Source organism: Hesperophylax consimilis, chromosome 28 (assembly GCF_061612785.1).
Source record: "Hesperophylax consimilis isolate HC1 chromosome 28, BYU_Hcon_1.0, whole genome shotgun sequence".
In the NCBI taxonomy this organism is placed as follows: domain Eukaryota; kingdom Metazoa; phylum Arthropoda; class Insecta; order Trichoptera; family Limnephilidae; genus Hesperophylax; species Hesperophylax consimilis.
In genome coordinates this window covers 20290334-20314916 of record NC_142863.1, presented here as the reverse complement: position 1 = coordinate 20314916, position 24583 = coordinate 20290334, and the positions used below count along the sequence as shown (strand labels likewise).

Genomic DNA, 24583 nt, shown 5'->3' with positions numbered 1-24583 from the left:
CAGCGCAAATAAAAGATAATCACTTTAGAGTGCGAATAGCGAATACATATATAATAATGCGGAATAATAAAATTGTCGGAAATTTTATAATGTCCGCAATACGCATTCTGCAAGGTTCTTACTCGAAAAAATATTTTTGCAGTACCCGAGTGAAAAAACTCAATCATTTACAAGGCTAGTGTATCTAAATGTAGGTAAACAATGTATCCCTTTTGACGTATCAGTAATATGGATACTACTTGGCTGATGACGGTTGATAACGCAGGCATTGTAAACTTGTTAAAATGATTTGTTTCGAATACATTTTTAACTAATGCCACCTAGCGACATAAATGTTAACTAACTCTATTCTATTACAAATCCTTTGTATATCGTTCACGTGCAGTGCTTTTATTGTAACTCGCATGTAGGACGTATGAGTATATAGAAAAAGAAAAATATCTGAACCCTTTGTTCTACTCCTGTAATATGTAAGGTATTTTTTTGTGCAAGATATTATTTTATGTGGGAAAATACCCATACTCAATATAAACAGTTATAAAAATAATTATATGTTTATATAATTTACAAGAGTTAGACCATGGTGACTATGTTTAGAATTCAATAATTTCAATCTATGTAATAGGGTAAATAAACCGTCTGTTAAAAAGTCTGTGATATAGAATATACCCAGATATTGGGGAAATGCTACTGCAGATATTGTGGTTAGCTATATAAAAAGTCTTTGATAATTCCTCATTCAGTTTGTAACTCTGTAATTTATTTAGATTTATTTGTTATTTTATTTAGAAGTTGCAGCATAGCCGCTCATTATTATTTTGTAAAGCGAAAGAAAGAACAAAAAAGCTTCCCATTTACACCAATAGATGGTGCTTGGCAAAAGTGGCTTTTTTTTGGTTTGTATTTTTTAGGCCAGTATTTATTCCGGTAGTCCCAGGTATTTGGAAAAAACTAGATTTTGGCGCGATTTCGTCTGGATTTTCAAAATGGTGCGCCAAGGTCGATAATTTGGATTTTACATTATGAGACCAGAATATAAACGTGTAAAAATTGGGACTGCATTTATTTATTGCTGAATTACGATCGCGGATCGCTAATTGCACTGGACTTTTTTGCATAGCACTAAAATGTATTTTTTAGCAATTTGTATAAATTTTTGAATAGCAGTAATCAAACTTGCAAACTCAATATTTATTATAAGTTATGCGGGTACTTATTCTAACAGCAAAATTCAATCATTCAAAGACTTCACAATATGTTTGATTTTAAAATGAGAATACGCTTATTTCCCAACGGGGTGTCATTTATCTAGTTCCTACCTATCCTTAACCATCACCTTGTTGGAAAAGTATTTGAAATTTGAAACAATGGTAAGAAAATAGTGTAGATTCGAGTGCATTTGTTTTGAAAACAGAACAATGATTAAGGTTGAGACTAGATAGTTGATTTATGATTGAGACTACATTGTAATCAAGTTGTTGGTGTTTTTCGTGTACATAATCTCGTTGAAAAGTAAAAAGAAGGAAGTTGACTGTCTTGAATGTGCATAATCGGATGCAGGGATGGGTTCTGTCTCCGACTTTGTTTTTGTTCACATCAATGACCTTTTGAAATGTGCACCGATTCATTGTTACGCGGATGACAGTACAGTTCATGATAGCTTTTTGTTTGACAAGCCCTCAAAGGGCACACAAACTCCAACGGCTCGGAGGGCTTTGAAGCAGAGAATGGACGGTTATCTCGAGAGTATTTCCTCCTGGGGTAAAAATAATCTAGTCGAATTTAATGTTTCATAGACCCAATCCTGTCTGATTACGTCTAAAAGGGATCCAAATGATAATCTAGTCTCCTTCAACGGAAGCAATCTTCCGAACAGGCCTTCCATTGATATGCTTGGTATAACTATAAGTGACCAGCTCAGGTACGGGGGCTCCATCGAAGCCAGAGTAAAGTTGGCCTCTCAGAAGCTGGGCGTACTGTACAGGGCCCGCAGATACTTTAATAATACACAACTGCTGACCCTGTACAAATCGCAAGTGCGCCCTACTGTCGAATTTGGCAGCCATCTCTGGTCCGGAGCCCCTAAATACCTGAAAAAAACCCTTGACTCTGTGCAAAAACGGGCGGTCCGTTTGATAGATTCCCCAATCTTAACAAACGGACTGCAATCTTTAGAGCACAGGCGTCAGGTAGGTATGCTGTCCTTGTTCTATCGGTATTACAATGGAAGATGCTCTGAGGAACTAGCGTCATTGATCCCTTCGGCACCGGTGCGTAGTCGGGATACACGCCAAACGCGCGCCCAACATTTGTACACAGTTGACATTTGTCACATGAGAACGGGTCGCTTCTACGATTCGTTCTTAAGTTCAACAGCTCGGCTGTGGAACGAACTGCCGGCCTCTGTGTTTCCTCCCTCCTACAACATGGGACTCTTCAAGACCCATGTTCACTCCTTCCTCTCCACAAAAAGACCCTCCACACAGTATCCCCAAAGATGACATAGGCCCTGAGGGAAATTATTTTCTTCAGGGCCTCCTGTGTGGAGTTAATATAAAAAAAATATATCGTTCGTTTTGTTGTGGCGATAATTTCCTCGAGATATCGCGGTGGAACGTAGTACATTATATTGTGATTACGTTTTATGCTTAATCGTAGAGATACAGTGGTGAGTGATAAGTCATCCTATTTTCCTTCTTTCCTACGCATACTAGCACCCAATTCTAGCAAGCACCAATTCATTTCGTTCCCTTTAAATGATTTACAGTCCAATTTCATGTGCATCTGAAGCTGTAATTCGTAGGCAGTTTCGGATGCAACAAAATCCTCGGATCAAACGTGTTAAGTATCTATTTATTTTGATATTATTATTTTATTTTGTGATGTATTATTTTAAGGTAATAGTAGCATGGTTATATTTAATTAAATCGTGCTTTAATGACGTCATAACAGATATCCTCCAGTTTTTAAATATCATATTTTGTTAAATGTGAATACCATACATATAATCTCTATTGCGCATAGCCAGTGGAAGTATGGTATTCCCTATAATTGGGTATTTTGTGGGACTAAAGAGAATGGGGATAGGAAGAGGCAAGAGATAGTTAAAAAGTATAATGAGGTAGATAACGAATAATTTTATGTAACCCGATATCCGCGTTGAAATATATTTTTTCTGCTATTTTCATTAGATCGAAACCTCTTACTTATTTTTTTTCTTCTTCTTCTTCTTCGTATTTGTGGTGGTCAAAGTGGAATGCTGAAGTTATTCAGTCATTCAATAATCCAGGGAGTCACTTGGTTCAGCACAGACGTGCCACAGAAAGATAAAGACAAGGAAGATGAAAATAGAATTATCATTAATTAATCATCTTATCAATCTGCCTTTCTTCTCAATCATTTAAATATTTCACCAATCATCAATCTTCATCAATAATTAGTTGAGTACAGCTTAGTGCTTGTGCGTTTAAACTTTCTGTTAAATATGGTTTGAGATTTCACGGCCAACAGTATTATCATGATTCATTTTTTAGTTGTCATATCGTGTGGCGCTTCCTCTTTCTTTAGCAAACATTTCGGATAGGGTTACAGTGTTCATTATCTACGCTGCAAATTGTATCCTGATGATGGACACTGTAATGTTGTCTGCGTTAGCTGGAGAAGGAGTACCCGCAGCCAGGGCCAGTAATGTGCAAGCGCAATTGAAGCAATCTGACTTGCCAGGGCGCCAAGGATCCAAGGAGCCAAGGCGCTGTAAGAAACAGCGCCCTTGAGGTCGCAACAACAATATTTTTCGTTATTTATTTCACAAAATGTTCCTTTTGATAATTTACAGTAAAGGTCACGCAATCAGAGTTGACCCTGATAACACACTTTGGATTTTGTGTATTGGTTGATAAAATATGAGTCGTGTAATTTCTATACCCGCTATATCAACTTTCATTGATTTGGAGAAAACCGCAAAAAACTGTCACATCTCTAGCGTACATAAGTAAATGCATTACAATTTTTTATATAATGAATTGGAGTAATACAATTTCGAAAAGCATTTATTTTTCTATATATGTCTAGCAATAATTAAGTAATTTCGATAAATAAAATGGATATAGCGGATTTTGATACTCACTTCGTGATTTTGAAAGTCAACTGAGCCGACATGGCGGGTTTAGAAACTCACGCGTAGATCATTTTGACACAGGAGCGTGGCGTCAGAGCGGCGGCCATATTGTATTTTGGCAAAATAACTGCTTGTGATTCGTTGAATCCGATATAGCGGGTTTTGATAGTAACTTTCTGTATGATATAGCGGATTTGGTTTCTCACTCGCAGTTTAAACATGGTTTTTGGTCGCGATAAGGAGGGTTTTGAAACTCAATTTTAGGCTCCTCTTGTTGCTCGCAAAAATGTGAACAAGATGTCATACTCAGATCATTTTGTCAAAAAATCGGATATAGCGGGTATAGAAATTATAGGATTCATATATCCATTGTAGAGTCCTTATGAAACGTCGCTGAGAAACAGCCGTTTGTCTTGTTTACGACTTGAAAAGAGAAAAGAAGTGAAAACATCGTTAAGTTAAATTATTAAGTTTTAAAAATTAAATATGGAAACAAAAATAACACGTAAATATTAGAAATAACATAATAATAAATAAAAAGTGATGAAGAGGACAATCTTCTACGGTTTTCTGAATAGCACTAAGAAGTGGGGTGGTACTCAAACTTGAGTTCTTTTTTCATACAATTGGGTGTCACACTTTCCCCCGGGACCCCTTTCTCTGTCCATTCGCGCTATATGTCCAAATCATCTAAGCGTTCCTCATTAATATTTAAGCTTTCATCGACCTCAAAAAAAAGATGAAAAAATTGGAAGAATAACTTGTAAAAATCGCAAGTGCGCCCCATTGTTGAATTCGGCAGCCAACCCTGGTCTGGAAACACAAAATAAACACTTGAATCTTAGTATAAACGGGTAGTACGTTTGATAGATAATTTTTAGAGTATGTGGTAATGCTCTCCTTGTTCTACCGGTATTTCAATGGAAGATGCTCCGAGGAACTAGCGTCATTTATTTCTTCAGCACCAGTGCGTAGTCGCCCAACATTTGTACACGGTTGAATTTGTCACATAGGAATGGGTCACTTTTACGACTCATTCCTGAGTTAAACTGTTCGGCCCATTCAAGACCCATGTTCACGCTGTTCTCTCCTAAAAAAGATCCCCCAAATATGACGTAGGCTCTGAAGGAAATTATTTTCCTCTGGGCCTCCTGTGTAAAACAAAAATTTAACAAGATTTTTTTTTACATTTGCTCCTCACAGGAGGCCCTTGAAAAAAAAATCCCTTAGGGCCTGCCATCTTTGAGGATGCCATGTGGAGGGTCTTGAAGATGAAGTTTTGGGACAGAAAAAGGTGTGAAGGGTGGGTAGAAATCTAGGGGTCAAAGCGTCCACGAGAGACGGACGTATGAATCCATCCCTCCCACGGCTGTGCAATGCGATGGATAGAGAGAGAGTCCGGCTGAAGAGGTCAAAAGGTCTCCCTCAAACAGTCTTTCCCGAGCTGACCCACCATGCAGTAGGTGGGTAAAGACCTAGAGAAACCTCACCCCATGAACCCTGACACTCCTGCTAAATCACCAAACATAGCGATCCACTTGGAGTGACCTATGTTGTATACCGCAGGGGTTGGCAAATGACAATAAATAGTTCCCGGGGTGGCGGGACTCATACCATAAATTAAACACACATATTTATAATTGTATGCATGCACGAACATACTTATTCTACATATTATACTTGGATTTATTTACTATTTCAAGTCCTATGTTGCTAATTCATATTAGTTTTTCTTTAGTTACAACTTATGTTTTTAATTTTTATCTCATGAAATATTTGTGATGTATGGTAATAAGTTGGGTATTCAAGCGATAGATGGCACTAGTCATAAAGCTTACTCCAGAGTCCGACAGATGTCGCTAGAGTGTAGCAATTGCCTGTGGGGTATCTTTGTCAGACTTCAAGCTTCTAGAAACAGAGAATTACCAACCCTCGGGTGTAACAGTGTAGCTAAATCCAGACTTATTTATTGTAACGTAAATAAACGCAATTATTCTAAAGAACCTTTTACTTTATCAAGAGTTCCCAACACACTAAATCTGCAAGTAAAGGCAGAGGTATAACAATATTATTATAAAACCTAGGAGTAAATTATTTTCTTTTTTTCTGTTTTACTGGTTTGCAACAAACATGATTACTTGTACGCATACGATTATATACGTAAATACATACTTAGGTACTTTTATAATTTAGATTTTGCTTTATTTTGTGACGAATCAAATATCGTCATAAATAAATTTGAGTTATAAAGTGAGATTTATTAGATTATTTTTTTTTTAAACAGCTCCATCTGTTGGACATAAAAGCAACTCGTAGTATTATTTCTCTATCTGAACAGACAGACTGATCCACATAAACGCGTGACAGGGTACAGCTAGTAAAAATAAATAAATATCTGCCTCCTAAATTAATAAAACAAGTAAAAGAACATTTGAGATAAATTTATTTCATAAGACTTATTTTTAACAATAATTACAGTTATAGATTAAAGCTTATATGTATAATAGACACCGATAAAGACAAGGAAGATGAAAATAGAATTATCATTAATTAATCATCTTATCAATCTGCCTTTCTTCTCAATCATTCAAATATTTCACCAATCATCAATCTTCATCAATAATTAGTTGAGTACAGCTTAGTGCTTGTGCGTTTAAACTTTCTGTTAAATATGGTTTGAGATTTCACGGCCAAAAGTATTATCATGATTCATTTTTTAGTTGTCATATCGTGTGGCACTTCCTCTTTCTTTAGCAAACATTTCGGATAGGGTTACAGTGTTCATTATCTACGCTGCAAATTGTATCCTGATGATGGACACTGTAATGTTGTCTGCGTTAGCTGGAGAAGGAGTACCCGCAGCCAGGGCCAGTAATGTGCAAGCGCAATTGAAGCAATCTGACTTGCCAGGGCGCCAAGGATCCAAGGAGCCAAGGCGCTGTAAGAAACAGCGCCCTTGAGGTCGCAACAACAATATTTTTCGTTATTTATTTCACAAAATGTTCCTTTTGATAATTTACAGTAAAGGTCACGCAATCAGAGTTGACCCTGATAACACACTTTGGATTTTGTGTATTGGTTGATAAAATATATCCATTGTAGAGTCCTTATGAAACGTCGCTGAGAAACAGCCGTTTGTCTTGTTTACGACTTGAAAAGAGAAAAGAAGTGAAAACATCGTTAAGTTAAATTATTAAGTTTTAAAAATTAAATATGGAAACAAAAATAACACGTAAATATTAGAAATAACATAATAATAAATATTATAACACAGAAGAGAAAGGGTTATTTCGACTGCCGGTATTTAAAATTGGAATATGCTATATCCACTGAGCTATCGCAACAACCTTAAGATCTGTAGTGATTCTCCAACACCTTATTAAAGTTTTTTTTTCATAAATTAACCTTGCTCGTGAGAAAGGAAATACTTTCAGATTTAACCGCTAGAGCTCGGTATTCTGTAAATATTATATAGTAAGTGACAATTTTTGCCGTATTTCGTTCATTTTCATTTCGATTTATCAATACAATTCATTTCGTTTGCACAGAAATGCATAGAATTAAGTTAGGATATTGAAATATTACAGAATAAGCTAATAAAAGTTACATATTACTTTTCAAGAATTTTAGCATAATGATTAGACATGACACACGATATAAAATAAATATTATATTTTATAAATAGCATATATTTTGGTGTTTAAATTTCACTTTTTCTACTTTAGTCTCTAAAAACGGTTATATATAGGTAATATATATTTAAAAAAAATACTTTATAGAATACAAGTAGCATTAGGAAATATAGGAAAAGTGAAAATATTTATTACTTAAAGTAAAAATCCACAATTTTTGGAAAAAAAATGCGTTACCCAGTTTTGATATGTTCCATTAAATTGTTTCAAACAATTTTATTGACATTCATACATCGATTCATTCAATGTTTTTCATATTTAAGCATTATAAGCCTAGAATAAAGAATAACATAAGAAGTGGGGCGTGTATTGTTATGCAATTTTTGCCTGATCGAGGCTTAAATATCCAATTAAAAAAATGTTTTAAAATTTTTAATGGGATGGAAATCTACTATGTCAAGCAAATGTAAGTGAGACGCAGCGCTGGGCTTTTGGGCTAAATGGAACATATGTTTCCATTTAAATTTGTATGGAAGGCACTTCTAGTGTTATTCTTTATTCTATGATAATAGGTGAAATAATATATTAAACGTTTCACATATTCAAGGAAAAAAGATTTTGAGTTTCCAGCATTTTGAAAATAATCATGACACTCAATGATATTTTCCAATATTAGGTCTCAGCGAAAAATCAAATTTAATTTTTGCCAAGTAGTTTAAAAGAGTTTAAAAGTTTAGCAGTTAATCAGTTGAATAGTTTAAATGTTTTACAGTTGAACTGTTGACAGTTTAACCGTTGAAAATTGAAAGAGTTTAACGGTTTAAACGTTTAACAGTTTAAAAACAGTTTCGTATGGCACATATATTTTGCTAAATACAATTTAAAACATGATTATAATCACATAGATAACAGATAGATAAAAGTTAGTACTTATTATCTACATACAATAAATTTGAAATTTGCGCCAAAAGTTTTGTGCTTTTCTACAATAGCAACATCGAATATTCGAAGCAAGGAAGATAGGTAGAAACTTAATTTACAAATGAATACATTTAAATATAAATCGATAATTTATATACGAGTATGACAATGAATTAATAGTTCTCTACAGTGAAAATAAATATGTTTATAAATTTGATATATAATTTAAAATAATAATTATAGATATGTGAAGTTTAAGCAAGTTGTTGATATTTTCGTAGTAAGTAAGCACCGTTTATAGAAATTACGACATTTAATACTTTATTACGTAAATTAAAACATTGATAAATACATACATATATACAACATAGTAAGATGTAATTTGCAATAAAATAAACTGATAGGAAAAAATCGTTTTAATAGATATTACCTACATACCAAAACGGTACAAGATTTTGTAACTGCAAAGTGAATACTTTTAAAAACATTTCATTACATTTGTATGTAATTTTATTTTAAACGGATAGTCAATAAAAAAATTACAGTTTGTTTTCAAAGTACATGTTGTTGATTTAAAATTTCCCTTGTTTTGTATCTACAAACCTCAAACTAAATCTTTTATTACTTTGAATTGATGTTCTTAGCATAATTAATAGTCATTTAGGTTCAATTTATAGACTTATTCCCAACCTGTCACCCTACAATATCTGTCACCAAATTAACGACACGTCTCTCATAAAACTAGTATATCTTCTTTCGTATTACGGCCAGGAACATAACATAAACAGGCTTAGAATAGAGAACAGTAAGCTTTCTTGTTGCATTTAAAGAATTACGAATTGTTAACACAATTAAAAATATATATATATTTATGCAATTCGACATAAGTGAAGTGAGAGTGCCTTTATAAAACGTTTGTCCAGATATGTTTTTTTTTGGATTTAAGGTAAATACGATTTACAAATAAAAAATCTGTAAGCAATTTCAAAAAATAATATGTATGTTTGGGTTGGAAATTAGAATATTTCTAATTGCACTTGTTCATTAATTTGTAAAATCAATTTTAAAATAGAGTTTTTCATCTGCTTTCAAAAGCAGTATCTTATTTTAGGAGACTTTAAAAACATTGAATCTATTTAAATTTGCATTTCAAGCGGGAATATTTGATGACATGATAATTATTGTTGGCTAGATGGGTTAGTATTGTATTATGTTCCTGGTAAATCACTTCCAATCCCTTTTACCTTGTGATACTTCCCATACAATACCTACATAAATCAGGTCTTAACTCCAGCACACCAGCGAAACCGGTTAGCAGTGCTGCGTTTTCCATATTAGATCTAGGAAAACGATTGAATCTAAGAATTCGTAAAACTTTCACAAAAAAATTATTGTTGATTTTTTGTTATCGTAATATTCGCTCCTACAATAAGAGGGAACTTACAAAACCGGTTTGCAAATGAAATTTATTTTCGTGGATAAATTTATTTATTTCAACTTCTAAATTGTTTTTATCGGCGTTTCGATTTGATTTTTCGCAATGATGTTTGGAATAGAATTTCACAAAATCGAAACTACGTTATAAGTGATGGAAAATAAACGTATTTAACAAAAGTTTCCAGAATTATTATTTTTATACAGATATTTTGAGGTAGGTATCTAAGCAGAAGTTGGTTTTCATTTTCATTTCCATCGTGTCTCTTTTGCACGATAAGCTTAAATTACGTGTTACGGGTTACGAAAGTTTTCAAATATATTTTCACTGGTCGCTTTTATGATATATCTATGCCGCATCTGTAAATAGACAAAGAAAATGGACTACAAATAGTATAGAGTAGTATTTCATTTTTTTGAATAATTGCCCTTCGTGCATATCATAGACTAGATTTATAGGGTAGATTGGGAGAAGTAGACGAATACACATTGGCTTTTATTATGTTTGGGTTATTTAGAAATCAATGCTTCTTGCTTCTTGCGTGATGCAACCTCGTATATGAAACCAATTATAATTATTTAAATGCCATCAATCGACTGAATTAAGCTGAATGAAGATTAAAAACTAGCAAAGGATTTACTGGAGTGGAAGCTACTCTCAGTATCGTTCTGGCGAAAAAAAACATCATCGTTCAGAATCTATTAATTGCTTGGTATGGTTTTAGTTGTGGCTATTTTTTTATCAGATCTGAAATACTTAGTAACTTTTTTCTACAACATCATCTTCCCTTTTCTCCTTTCCCCCTCACTTCAATATAAATTATGCAGAAGGCGTTATGTATCTTTTTATTTTATTGGAATCTGAAAATTTCATCGATTAGAGTTTCATTTTCGAGTTCAGACATGAAAGAGGTGAGATATTGAACGTCGTGAAAGAAATTTTAGATAAGGCTTAGATAGAAGAGAGGATGTTATTTTTATTGAGAGAGGGACAGCCAAACCAACCAATTTGATCTAACGTTAGCATTTTTAAACCACAGAAAGGGCAATCTCGGAGTCAAGCACGTGCATTTTAAAAAGATTTGAGACAACGGTTCTAATGGAATCGTTATTTATATCGAGGCGTAGCAGGCTCCCTTGGATTGACTAGTAATGTGCCAATTGTCTGCCTAAAAATTCTGGGTTTGAGGTTGTATGGCAGATAGGTGGATGTGGTTTATGAGGGCAACAATAGGGTTGAGATGCTTTAGTTCAGTTAGCTTCAGGCAGTTGCAATTTTCAAGCGTAATCGCATGAAAATGAATTAACATAGAATAAAAGAAATTATTATATGCATCTTTTCATATTTCCTAGCTACATTAAGAGATGTTGACATTTAACATCATCATCGTCATAGAAGTTTTCAAAAAAACTATGCAAGTGGGTATAACATTTGGCTAAGGTAACTACATATTTTAAATATTAATAGTTTTGATATAGTGTAGCAAAGATTGAGTTAAGATTGAAAATTCTAAAGGAATTGATATCTACACAATCAAACTACATTGTATATTATGTATTCTTATAATATTATGAAATACTAATTGTTTTTATATGGACGACAATTATTTTACACAAACATTCAAATAACGACATTTAAAAGTTTTATATTATTTACTTATAAAAACTGACTCATCCACGTGGAAAATCACGAAATATAACTAACAAAGTATTTAAAACTTTAAAACGAGGAATCTGTGTATTTAAAATGAATTTAAAAGATTTTTTTAACATACAGTCTTACCAATAAATGTTGAAAAATTGAGGGCGCTGCAATCGTTTAAATTTTCCTAATACGGCAACACCGAGATGGTTCAAAAGTGAACAAATTTTTAAGAAACACCATATTCCAGTTGCATAAATGTTATATTCATATGATATGCGATGTTCAAAAAATTAGTAATACTCTCTGAAAAATTTACATCACATTTTGAGACAAGTTAATTTTAGGACTTATTATTTTTTGCTTTCTAAGCGAGATGTTTGCATTGAAAAGTTTTTTTGTATATTTCTGTCAAAATTAGGAGTCAAACATAATCTCACATCTGAATCTACTATAATTATTGTTACTAAAATCGGTCTCACTGGTGTTGCCATATCAATAAAAAGAATTAGTTCCACTTTATTAAATCTCCGCACTTTATTGTCAAACTGTAACAACACAAAATTGAAATTGCAAATTTCCAAACCTATTTGTCGAAATAACACAAAATCGTAATAAAATGGTAAAGTCGTTATCAAAGTTTTTAACCAATCGTTTATAGTTCAATCAATTTCCACCGTAATACGTTTTGTTTGTACGTTTATTCGTACCCGCAATTTATTATTACATCGTTGTGAACTTTTAATGACTTTCATATTGTGATTTAACCGATCAATTTAGATATTAAAATGAAATGCTTGTATTATTTTTAACGTAGCCCATTTGGAATCCAGTGGAAATCCAAATCATTATAAAATTCGTTTAATGATTTCGTGCTTTTCAAATTATTTCCAAATACGCAAAAAATTGTAATTTCTTTTCGTTAAAATGTATTGCGAAACTTACATGCTTTCCTTTGAGTCAATATCAAACACGACACTTTGACAAAGCTAAAAGTCTTCGATATTTGGCATTGTAACTTTTACAAACTATTCACACGCACGTTCATGTAAGGTTCGTTAAAAAGTATTCGACATGTTTGTTATTCTTTGAATTTATTGAAGCACGAGACGTGACTTTTGCTGGGGACAGAATAATTATACTCTCCTGTATTAGCTCTATCGCTGGAATAATCAATCAATCTATGAAAGAGCATCATTTGGTTAAACCAAACAGGAAAACATAATAATAGAAAGATAAATTCGTTTTATACACAAATTTAAACAGTAAATACATGTAGCATAATTTTATTACGATTAATATGTCGATCGTATCGACGCAAATAATTATCGAATCAATCTAATCATTTAGGACCCGAAATCGTCTTTTTTCGGGATGGTTTTTTACCATTTTTTTTTACATTCGACCGCCATCTTTGGTTGATTTTCGTAATATCTTATGGAAATGTTGTAGAGAAGTGGCTGGTCTAAGCGGTGTTGACTTCGTCCTCTTGGTTGTGTTTGGCGAGGGCGAGCAGGATCATGGTGAGCTCCTTTCTGTTGATCTTGCCGTCGTCGTTATAGTCCACTCCTTGCAGGATCGTCTCCTCAAAGTCCAGGAGGTCCTGGGCGTCGTAATCCTGCAAATTACAACACAATTTTAGAAATAAAATACAATTTTAATATTAAAACACAATATTTGTAGTAAAATACATTTTTAGCGGACAAGTTTATCTAGTTTGTTCGCTCCCTAAATAAGCTTATAATCTTAGTCGATAAACATTGTTAAAATAATATTGGAGGTAGTTTGGACCCGGAGATTTCAATAAAATCACTTCTAATAAACAAAGAGAAAAATGAGCATAGCTAATTTATTAAAAAATCCCTTGAAATTATTTGTAATCCAGTTAGAAACGGGATAGAAGGCCATTTCTGATAAACTTTTAGTAAATTTATAATATATCGGAACACTGTTCATGCAACTGACGACACCTGAATGACGAAATGCAAAAATATTAAGATTATTATTCATTTAAACGACCTGATGGGCTTACATATACATATAATAACACAATACAATACACAAATACATATTTTACACAATTTACTGCATAATACAGTGACAACAGAAGGTTTTTATTTTTAAAACATCAACCCCAAATAATTTTTTTTAAGTTCACAACATATCTACAAGAAAACAACAAATAAATTTGTTTCCAAGTGTGTGAAAGCAAGAAATAGGTGCATGTATGTGATAGTTGGTACTAAAGTTATTGTTGCAGAATAATATATTTTGCCTAGTTGCTCGAGTAGGTACTCTGAAATATATGAATTGCAGGAGTTCACAACAGTCTAGTTTGGAGTTAATAATCTTAAATAAAAAAGTTAGGTCATTTATTTTTCTTATGAACACGTCTTACGACATCATGATTATACATTCGTATTTTAAAAATACTTTATTAGGAAACGGCCAATTAGTTGATTCGTTTCCATTTTTAACCGGTGAGGAATAATTTGAAGAGATCTTTATTTTCTAAGCTCTTCAGGCTTATTTGTTCTTTTGTAAACAAATAGCTTCTCGTAGTACCCGTAAATTACCCGTTGTTCGCTTTTCGGAACAGGTCATACGGTCTCATAGAAATCGTTCTCTCCCTTATTGTCATAGTTAGAAATATGAAATAAACGCCGTTAGAAAGAAAAAATCCAAGCCTTACATTAAAATAAAAAGTTAACTGCAAAAGAATTGAAATGTATGCCTCTACGATATCAAAGATTCTGACCGTAATCTGAAAAAAAATTAACTTTGTGAATTTTATATTAATTATTTTTTATATGAAACGACAAAATTGAGGTCTTTGACAGTTTTTTGACGAAAAGAAGTATGGCAAGCCATTTAAAAAAAATTATTCAGCGTGTACATTTTTGAACTGAAACGCGAGCCGAGCCACAAATTATGGGAAAGGAACGGAGCAACCGCAAGTGGCGATTCGCGCCTATTGATGTTGCTTTGTTTCAATCCCATAATTCGAAGATCGGCTCAAGTTTCGGTTTGAAAATTTATCCGTACCTTTATGTATGGCCTGGCTGAGGCCCAGATATAAATTGTATTTTATCTTATATAAATTGGCGACATCAGTATTCTTTCATATCGGAATAGATCAAACTAATTTGGATTGTATGTTCAGTGATTATCTGAATACGGTGGATATTTTTTTGGTGAAACCGAAAACTGCTATCAACGATTCCGATCCATTGAGACTACGGATTCCCCGATCGAGGTATGCTGTGAGGCTAAAGATAGTGAGAAGGGGAAGGAGATGGGAAAGAGGAAGGTTAAAAGTTCCTTGCTATTCAGATCTGGTCTCCAAACACAGATAAAGCTAATTTGTTTTATTTCAAGCAATATTCCAATTCCGAATGGTGGTCTTTCACCAGGCTAAAACTGAGAGCACCTTCCACTCTGGAACGTCCTGCATATATACTATGATTATTAACTTTTTATAAATAAATTGCGAAACGACACGAATAAATCTATTACTTTTAAATGCGCACGGCGGGATTTGAGGCTGCCACCTCCAGCTTGCTAGTTGAGAGCCTTACCCTTCGACCAAGGAGGCCGTCATTTTTTACGTATTCTTTTAAACCTACAGTGAGTTTAATAGGTTTTGACACAACGTACTAAATAAATCAACGGTACTTTAACATCAAATTAAGTGATGTTATACATTTTGTAATATTGAAATATCGTTGGCATGAATAAAGCAGATATAATATAAATAAAATTTAATAATTGACCACCTTTTTGACCAGTTCCAGGAGGTCTTTCAGGAATCCTCTAAGCTCTTCGTTTTCAATACTGCCATTGTTATCCTGAAAATATAATTAACACGTTAAGAATATATTATTCAATTGTATTTAAAGTAGAATATAATGAAACTTAACTCTAATGTGGGAGTTTAAGGTTAAACGCGACGCTCTTTATATTTTTCGTGTTCACAGATGGCGTTAATGAATTTATTTTATTAGAATACGCTTTTTACAAAGTATTGCTTTACAATATTAAGACAAATTATTTATTTGCGCCCGTACACACGCAATATGAATATAAATAAAAAGTTTTGTACGTCAATTCTTTCAAGAGAGGCATTCAAATATAAAATTGGATTGAATCCTCGATAAAATATTGTATTTGTGTGACTTTTTTGAAAGAATTGAGTTTATAAACGAACAAAATTATTTGTAAAGCAATAACTTACAAAAAGCGTATTTTAATAAAAAAAATTTTTTGGAATAACTTAATGAGTAAAACCTCAAATTGTAATATTTGATTATAAGACAATAATAGCGATTCGTAAACGAAAATTTGAAACAGAAAAATCAGAAAAACATACGGTAAAAAGATACGGTCTAGGACTTGAACCTAGGACCCTTGCCTTGCCGGGTCAATGCTCTGCCAACTAAACAAGGGCCTTGGGTTCAAGTTCTAGATATAACCGTATCTTTTTCTGACTTTTCTTTTTCAAACTTTCGCTTAGAAATCGCTAACATTGTCTTCAATAATTAAAAATAAATTAATTTACGCCATCAACAAGTAGAATATAGAGCGTAACGTTTAACCTTGATGCCCTACACACTAGTAGCCATATAATTGTGAAAAATAAGCTAAAAATTGATTTAAAAAATCTACAATGCATTTCTGCCTCTTTAATGTAAATATATTTTTCTATCAATTTCAAAGTTTTAAAATCTAGTTTATGTTCGCTAAATACCTTATTATTGCCAACTCGGAGACCCTGCTGATTTAACATATTCATTATAGTATATTAAACTAATATAAATTACAAATTTTGACATGAAAATCGGAAATGTTTTTTGTTGCAGAGAGATGCAATTTCCTTTTATTGCTTATACTCAATCTAGGATTTTTTTTGTAAATTTAATCGTTAGTGTGAAGGGCTGAAACGGGTTATAATAATTCCTTATTTTTTATATTCTCAGCCTGTGTTTTACACCTGCATCAGCGTTAAATAATTAAGTAGGTAACTTTTTTCTTGTTACATTGTAAAAGTCCAAAATCTCGACGCCAAAAAAAAGAGTGCTATGTAAATTGCCTATATTTAGGAGCCATAAAAAAAGAGCGCTCTGTGAATTGCCTTTGTTTAGGAGCCTAAGAATCGTAAAGAGTTATACAGTAAATTGCCTATATCTAGGTAATAAAAAATAAAAAGGAGTACTTTTTCTATATCTGGGCGCTTGAAAATCATAAAGATTGCTACGTAAATATTATATATCTATGCGACTAAAAATCATCAACATTGCTATATAAATTGCCTATATTTATGTGCATAAAAATCATAAATAATGCAATGTAAATTGCCTATATCTGGGCGTTTAAAAGATAATTAAGAATCCTACGCAATTTGCCGATATCTAGGCGCTCCAAAATCCTAAAGAGTGTTATGTAAAATGCCTTTTTTTATTATTTTTATTTTTTATTAGGAACATTAACACTTTTATAACATAAAATGCATAGAGAGAGAGAAAAAATAAGTAAAAGAATTAGGTTACAACCCAATAACCAATGTTCACATCATGCAATAAAGATAAAGAAACTTAAAAAGCAATAAACAAACAAAGAAAACAAAGAAAACTTAATCATTAAGTGTGCTATGTAAATTGCCTATGTCTGGCCATTGAAATCATCAATAGTTCTATTCCATGCGCTTAAATTATCAAGAGAGCAATATAAATTGCATATGTGCATGCGATTATTTTTTAAATTATTTAATGTATTATGTATTTGGTAAGTATTTTGCATATTTTTATAATTTAAGAGATGTTTCTAATTTGTATGTTTGATTGTGTAATCTTACCCGATCGTACAGCGAGAATACTCGTTCAATATCCTCCTTAGTCAGCTTCGTAGCTCCCTGAAACCAATAAACACGTATTACATTTGGTTTAAACTCCAAATCAACATTCAACATCCGTGTACAAATACAATTACTTTAAATACATTTGTAAGCACTGCTTTCAATTACTTTTCAATATACAGTCAGCTATAATACAGATGAACATTACAAGGAACGACTGCAAGACCTGATTCATACTAAATTTTATTTTGGATTTAAGGCTAAATTACCAAACTAAGGATGAGTTGTTTCAAACAATGATTGATATATGCTCACAATGGTCATGTTGTTATGACTGTCACAATTTCATTAAAAGCTGAAAAAGATCAGACAGTTCAAATATCAAATGTTTAAAATTCCGCTGACGTTTATTTGATGGCCATCAAATAAAAAACGTTTTTGTTTATTACACAATAGTGAGATTCAGTTTACGACATTTTGATTATGTGATCATAAAAGTCGTCGATTATTCCATGATTTAGAGGCAAATTGGCCGTTATTTGTGACTAAATTGAATTTAAAAAACCGCCAGTCTAGCTGTCTTTTTGAAATAAGTCCTCCTTCACGATACATGCAGCATTTTCCGCTTTCTTTGGCGGCTGTAGGATTTTTGAAGTGAAACTTCTTTACGTGCGTCATGCATTTTCAAGGACCGGAGTAAAACCGACTCATGACCGTCACGAAAAACCGTGATCATTTGGTGGTGGGGGTACGGGACCCCCACCACCGCTCACCGTTCACTGTCGCTCTCTCACCGTAGTCGCTTACTGAGGTGAGGGAGCCACTGACAAACGTTCTCTCTCTCTCTTTTCCTCTCTCTCTAGCCAACGACGCCACGCCAGGCATCAGCTGCTTGCTTCGTGTACTGCGCGGTGAGTGTAATACAAGTGAAATACGTAATTGATTGTGGTTTATTCGATTTGGAACAGAGTTTTAGTGTCAAAAATGAGTAGTGACGAGATTGAAGTGAGAAAAAAGAGAGAATGAAATGAAAAGAGAGAGAGAACAATACTAAAAGTTTCACTTCCGTCGTGTGTAGGCTTGCCACACACCGTATTTTTTTTTTAAATATTGTCAGGTTATATTTGCCTTCCTTAGTAAAAAAATAATAATTTGAAGAAAAGCATGTTCCTAAATGTATTTTTTTTAGCTCCGCACACCAGACCCCACGGAAAATAATTTCCCTTTTGGAATGCTATGTGAAAAGTCTTTTTTAAGGAAAAAAAGGAGAGGAAGTACTGTGAAGAATAAAAGGATTAGGAAGAGGTACAAATCTGGAGATCAGTGTGTCCAAGAATAACGGACGTGCGAGTCCATCCCTCCAACTACGTTTAAAATTGGAAAACGATGGGTTTATCGTGCTGCAGAAGTCCCGATCTGGAACAACACGCGGTTAGTGAGTGGACGCATCTAAGACCAAGACGAAGCTCAGCTCATGAACCCGGGCACCCCTGCTAAGTCGCCAAAGTAGCGAATCACTTAGTGTGGCCTATGGCAGCGGTGTTGGTTATCCAATAAATAGTGTTTGTAGGTAAATATTAAGTAAATCGTAGCAAGAAACATTTACACAATTGAATGATTTTTCACAAAAAACGGAGCGGTACAAAAATTATCCAATTACTATTATTAGTTTATTGAAGTAGAAGATAATACTAATAAATCTAAATGAAACAGAACAAGACACAGAAAAATAAAAATTTAACAGTCACGATAAGGAATCGAACCCAGGATCTCTTGTCTTACCGGGACAAGCGTCTTTACCAAAGATATTAGAAGAACGAGATATGCTATGTTGGCCGCCGGACCGTAGCCGGAATACTAACTAATTAGGGTACTTTGAACGGTATCGGGACGTGTACGCACAGAAATCTGTTCTATGTATTAGTGCGGATACCTTAGCGTAAGCGAAGGAGTGCAGTAGTATTGGTGAACAAAACCGGCGACACTCGGCAAAACAATTCCGCACAGTACGAACTGCTCATTGCACATCTCGTTCTTCTAATATCTTTGGTCTTTACCAACTTGACCATTGGGACCTATTTATTAAACGTCATATTTGTCGATCTCATATTTCAAATTTTGTATTAGAATATCATCTTGCAACCAATTTAGAATTATTATTTGCGAGTTTAGAAGAACTAAGCACATAAAAAGCGACATTATTTTATACTATTTTATTTATTTATTAATTTTTTTTTATTTGAAATCTACGTTTTTTGGTGTTACCATAGTCTTAAATATCTAAAATATATGTTCCACATCGTGAAATTTTCACATTTTATTATCAATGAATAGTTGTATTTATTTACAAACTCGAATTTCAAGTCAACGTGTTCAAACGTTTTTTTACCTGACTGTAACCGCATAAGGGAAAATTCACAACAATGATACACGCTTTTGATGGAAAAATACGATAATGTATTGGTTTTTAATCTAATTTTCAATCAGTTTGCAATTTTATTTGTTATTCAATTTACCTTTGATAATTTTAGACTATTTTCATGAAAAGTATTAACAAATGTACATTTTACTTTACGGCCTTCCACATTAGCGACCATCTAATTTTTCAACTGCTCCCAGCTGTTCGGAGCCGTTGAGACTGTAGCATCTCCAATTGGGATACGTTATTAGGCTAAAGGGAGTGAGGAGGGAAATGGAATGGGTAAGAGGAAGGTTAGAAAGTATTTGACTTTTTTTTTTTTTTTTTTTACAGTATTACCGCACAAGAGTCCCAACTGCTCCCGTCTGGAGCCAGTGAGACTATGGCATCCCCAATTGGGGTATGTTGTGAGGCTGAGGGTATTGGGGAGGGGAGGGAGATGGGGAAGAGGAAGGTGGGGAAGTACCTGGCTATTCAGATCTGGTCACCAAACACGGCTAAAGCCATTTCAAGCAACGTTTCAATTCTGAATGGTGGTCTTACACCAGGGCGATACTGAGAGTATCTTCCACTCTGGAACGTGCCGCAAATATACTATATATTAATTTTAAATTAATTAATTGTGAAATAACACAAATTAATCAAATAAAATTTATTTGCGCACGCCGGGTTCGAACCCGCGACCTTCGGATCTGTAGTCAAAAGCGTATACCACTAGACCACGCCGGCCGTCTTTATTCAGATCGACTATTCAGATCTAGTCAACAAATACGCCTTAAACCATTTCAAACAACGTTTTGGTTGCGAATGGTCGTCTTTCACCTGCACAATATTATCGCAGTATTTTTAGGGTTTTCCAATAAGAGGTGTTATTTTGAATAGCCCGCTATTTCGGTAGATGTTACTTTTGAAGCTGTCATTTTTTAACGTTTGAAAAGTAAAAACTACGCCATTAATAAAAATGGAACGATACACGCTTCAACAACGCATTTAAATTATTAAAATTAACTTGAGTGAATCAAATGCAAATCATCTTGAGTGATGAGGCCCATTTCCACCTCGGTGGCTTCGTCAACAAGCAAAATTGTCGCATCTGGGGTTCGGAAAACCCAAGAGTTATTGTTGAAAAGCCTCTTTATCTTCAACGTGTGACTGTTTGGTGCGGTTTATTTATTGCGACGGAGTCATTGGACCTTGCTTTTTCGAAAATGAGACTGGAGCAACAGTTACGGTGAATGGATTGCGCTATCGAGAGATGATTAATGATTTTTTATGCCGGAATCTGGACAACGTTTACTTTCAACAAGACGGCGCTACGTGCCACACAAGCAACGAAACCATTGATCTTTTACGATTGAATATCAAAATAACACCTCTTATTGGAAAACCCTGTAACTATCTATCTGAAATAGTGGGTTTTAGATTATTACCAAAAATTGCCTTAAATTATAAATTTATATTATAATTTATTCGCTAGTGCCATTAAGGAGGGCCGTTATACGTTTGGTCTATTGAATTGATTGTTTAGTTGACTGCCGTTTAAGGTTGCAGAGAACGTGTTTGGTTGGTGTCAGCTTCTGAAATTAATATCTTAGTACCACTATCTGACAGCGGTTCACCTATCGCATCTTGTGTATTGTATCTCGTTATCTTAGATCCGGCCCTTCTCCTTTCCTATCTTCCGTCGCGTCGTCTACAACCAGCGCACGTAGTAGAATCGGACAGAAGCGGGCGAAGGAACTTAATAATAACAAAAATACTATATATATAATGCCTCTCCTGTAACGTACATGAAATAAATCAGAGGCGAACTGCGAATAGGTCAGTACCTACTTTTAAGTCGTGAAAAATTGTTTTACTTTTTTTTTTTAAGTAAGACAAACATTCCCGGGTTACGAATAACCTGACAATATTTGAAAATCTCCTACTACCACCACAGTAAGCTGAAAATGTTGCTTGTGTTGTGATGGAGGAATTGAACACACTACGCCTGGGTGGGACCCAAACGCGATGTCAACTCGGCCACTGACCGGTCGAAAGTTTTCACCTATTTTTTTAAGTTAGCTCCACACAGAAGGGTCTAAGGAAAATAATTTTCTCTCAAGGCCTATGTCATTTTTGGGATGCTGTGTGGAGGGTGTTTTTAAGGAAATTAAGAGATAAAGTTCTGGGAAGGAAAAATGTATGAAAGATGGGATGGATGAGTGACATATGCATGAATCATCCCCCCCGCTGCAATACAAGGCGATGGGTAGAGAAAATCCGGGTGAAGAGGTCAGAATGTTTCCTTCAAAATGCTTCTCCCGACCCGCAGTAGGTGGGAAAACGCATCACAAGACCAAGGTAAACCTCACCCCGTAAACCCCGGTAACAAACCCTGTGTAACAAACCACCTTGAGGTTACCTATGGCGCACGTGTTTTGGTTATCCAATAAATGGTTTTCGGGGCGATAGTACCTATTCTCACCTCCAAAATTTTTAGGCGTAATTCTTTATTTTGATGCAAAAAATATGAATTTTGCCATTTTTACAAGGCTAACGCGTAATTTAAAATTTAGGGCAAATAATTCTGATATTTAAAAATAAAAAAAAGTAATATTATTCGTTCTAAATATGTATTTGTCTATGGCTTCGACAAGCTTGAATAGCCATAAAATAGGTGCTGCATCATGTGATGAAATAGGTTTCTTCCAAAAGAAAATGTATTTAATGAAAACTAAACCTCAATTACGAAGAAATCATCACACTAGAGACACCTAGCGAACTTTATTGAAATAAATACAGGAGACTGTAATTGGAAAAAAGAGGCGTTCTAGTGGGATGTGTCTACCCAAATTTATTACTAAAATTAGCCAATCACAGTGGGTTTTTGACAGGACAAAGGAGAAATCTACATTATTTATTAACATGGGAACGAAGACATCGAGTCAAAGGATAATGCACTATAAGATAAACATGTTCTCACGGGGGAAACATTGGTCATAAACTTTCGGTGTAAGAAACGAAGAGAGATTGATACAAATGAAAAAAAAGGATTGATTGTCATTCGAAATCAAATAAAGTATGATAGACTGTTATCTGGAAGGGGCAAGAAACTTCTAATAAGTGAAATTAACGCGTGAGGGTAGAGTAGACTCAGGAGAACCCGAAAAAAACTGTGTAGAGAGGTGAAAACAAGACAAAACTAAGTGATTTAATTATAGTTTTGAATGATGGAGGGAAATACATCTACAGATCAACAAGAAAAACGCGTAATCGATATGCAAATTTGAGAGGATCGTACTAGGAAACTACCGGCCGAGGAACCAATGGTTTTGGATCGATGAGATTAAATACAATGGCCTGATTCATAAATTTATGTGTTTATATCGAAATAAACAATACAAGATCCACGATCATTAGAAGGACAATTAAGATGGAATTGGTCATAAAATTTAACATGGGACATATGGGACTATTTATTTAAGACCAAATACATTAGATTGACAGGCAGACACATTAACTGGAATTGATGGCTGAGGTACAAAGATTTCATGATAATGACTCCATATAAATCAAAAATTAATGACTATTTTTGAGGGAACAAGATGCAATACGGGTAACGCCTTAATATTTAATTACTTTACAGTGGCGAAACGGTGAAAGGGGGCGAAAATAATGTTCATTTCGGGTCTAATGACATTAAGGTGCATAAAGATTGAGGTGGTTAGGAGTACTACCCTGTACACTTAAACTGAGATAATGCATAAAGATATAAATGAAAACATTTGAACTCTGTTTTCCAAGCGAAATTCGAATAGAAAGTTTGGCCTTGGAAGAAAGGACGCATACAGACCGACAGATTGGCAAGAACTGGAATATACACAAAAATAGCAGCATTATGAAGTTGATTTCGGCATCATAGGAGCGTGGAGATGAATTTAAAGTGCCGTAATAACCAGAGGAAGGATGAAATAAAGGTAAGCACTAATAAACATGATTGGATTGAGGGAATCCAATGCGAACATGAACTTGCCTGCTAAGACAGGAACAATAATGACTGAATTATGAAGCGCAATCCCGAGAAGAACAAAAATTAGAGGGAAAATTATTTATAAGATAAAGAATTAGATAAGGAACGTTGAATGTGAAGTGTGCGTAGGGAGTACGGTAATGGACTGATTATATTCCCAGAAAAATAAACGAAATTAAGCACAGCTAGAAAAACACATCTAACCTTACGACGAACTCTATGAAAACAATTAAAGGATGCTGATCCAGCCCTGCAACTGCAGAGGACAAAGACGGTAAATTTGAAGGCGTGGCCGAGAGATGACTATGTCGTATGAATAAGTGACCAGATTTAAATAATCAAAACTAGTGGCACATATGTTCCAATTTACGAGTTGATTGATGATCTATTTGCCTGAAGGGTGAAATCGACTTAAGTCATTTTGGTATTGAAGACAGTATAAAAACGAGTGCGCGAGAGGATTCGAGACAGTTCTCGGGGAATTTTGTGAGGCTTGAAAGGACGGGAAGTGCGAATTACGCGTGTGTGTACGTCGAGAAAGGTAACTAATAAGTC

General features: G+C 34.2%; 1 protein-coding gene across 1 annotated transcript in view; it reads right to left on the bottom strand.

Annotated features, from left to right (window-relative positions):
• Positions 1-11281: 11281 nt before the first annotated feature.
• Positions 11282-24583, bottom strand: part of Cbp53E (Calbindin 53E) — a 354004-nt gene continuing 340702 nt past the window's right edge. The window contains exons 11-13 of the mRNA XM_089649021.1: positions 17598-17654; positions 15523-15594; positions 11282-13364 (exon numbers count right to left, since the gene is read on the bottom strand). Of these exons, the coding sequence (XP_089505147.1) occupies positions 13212-13364; positions 15523-15594; positions 17598-17654 (282 nt within the window). The 3' untranslated portion in view covers positions 11282-13211. The remainder of the gene's footprint in view (positions 13365-15522; positions 15595-17597; positions 17655-24583) is intronic.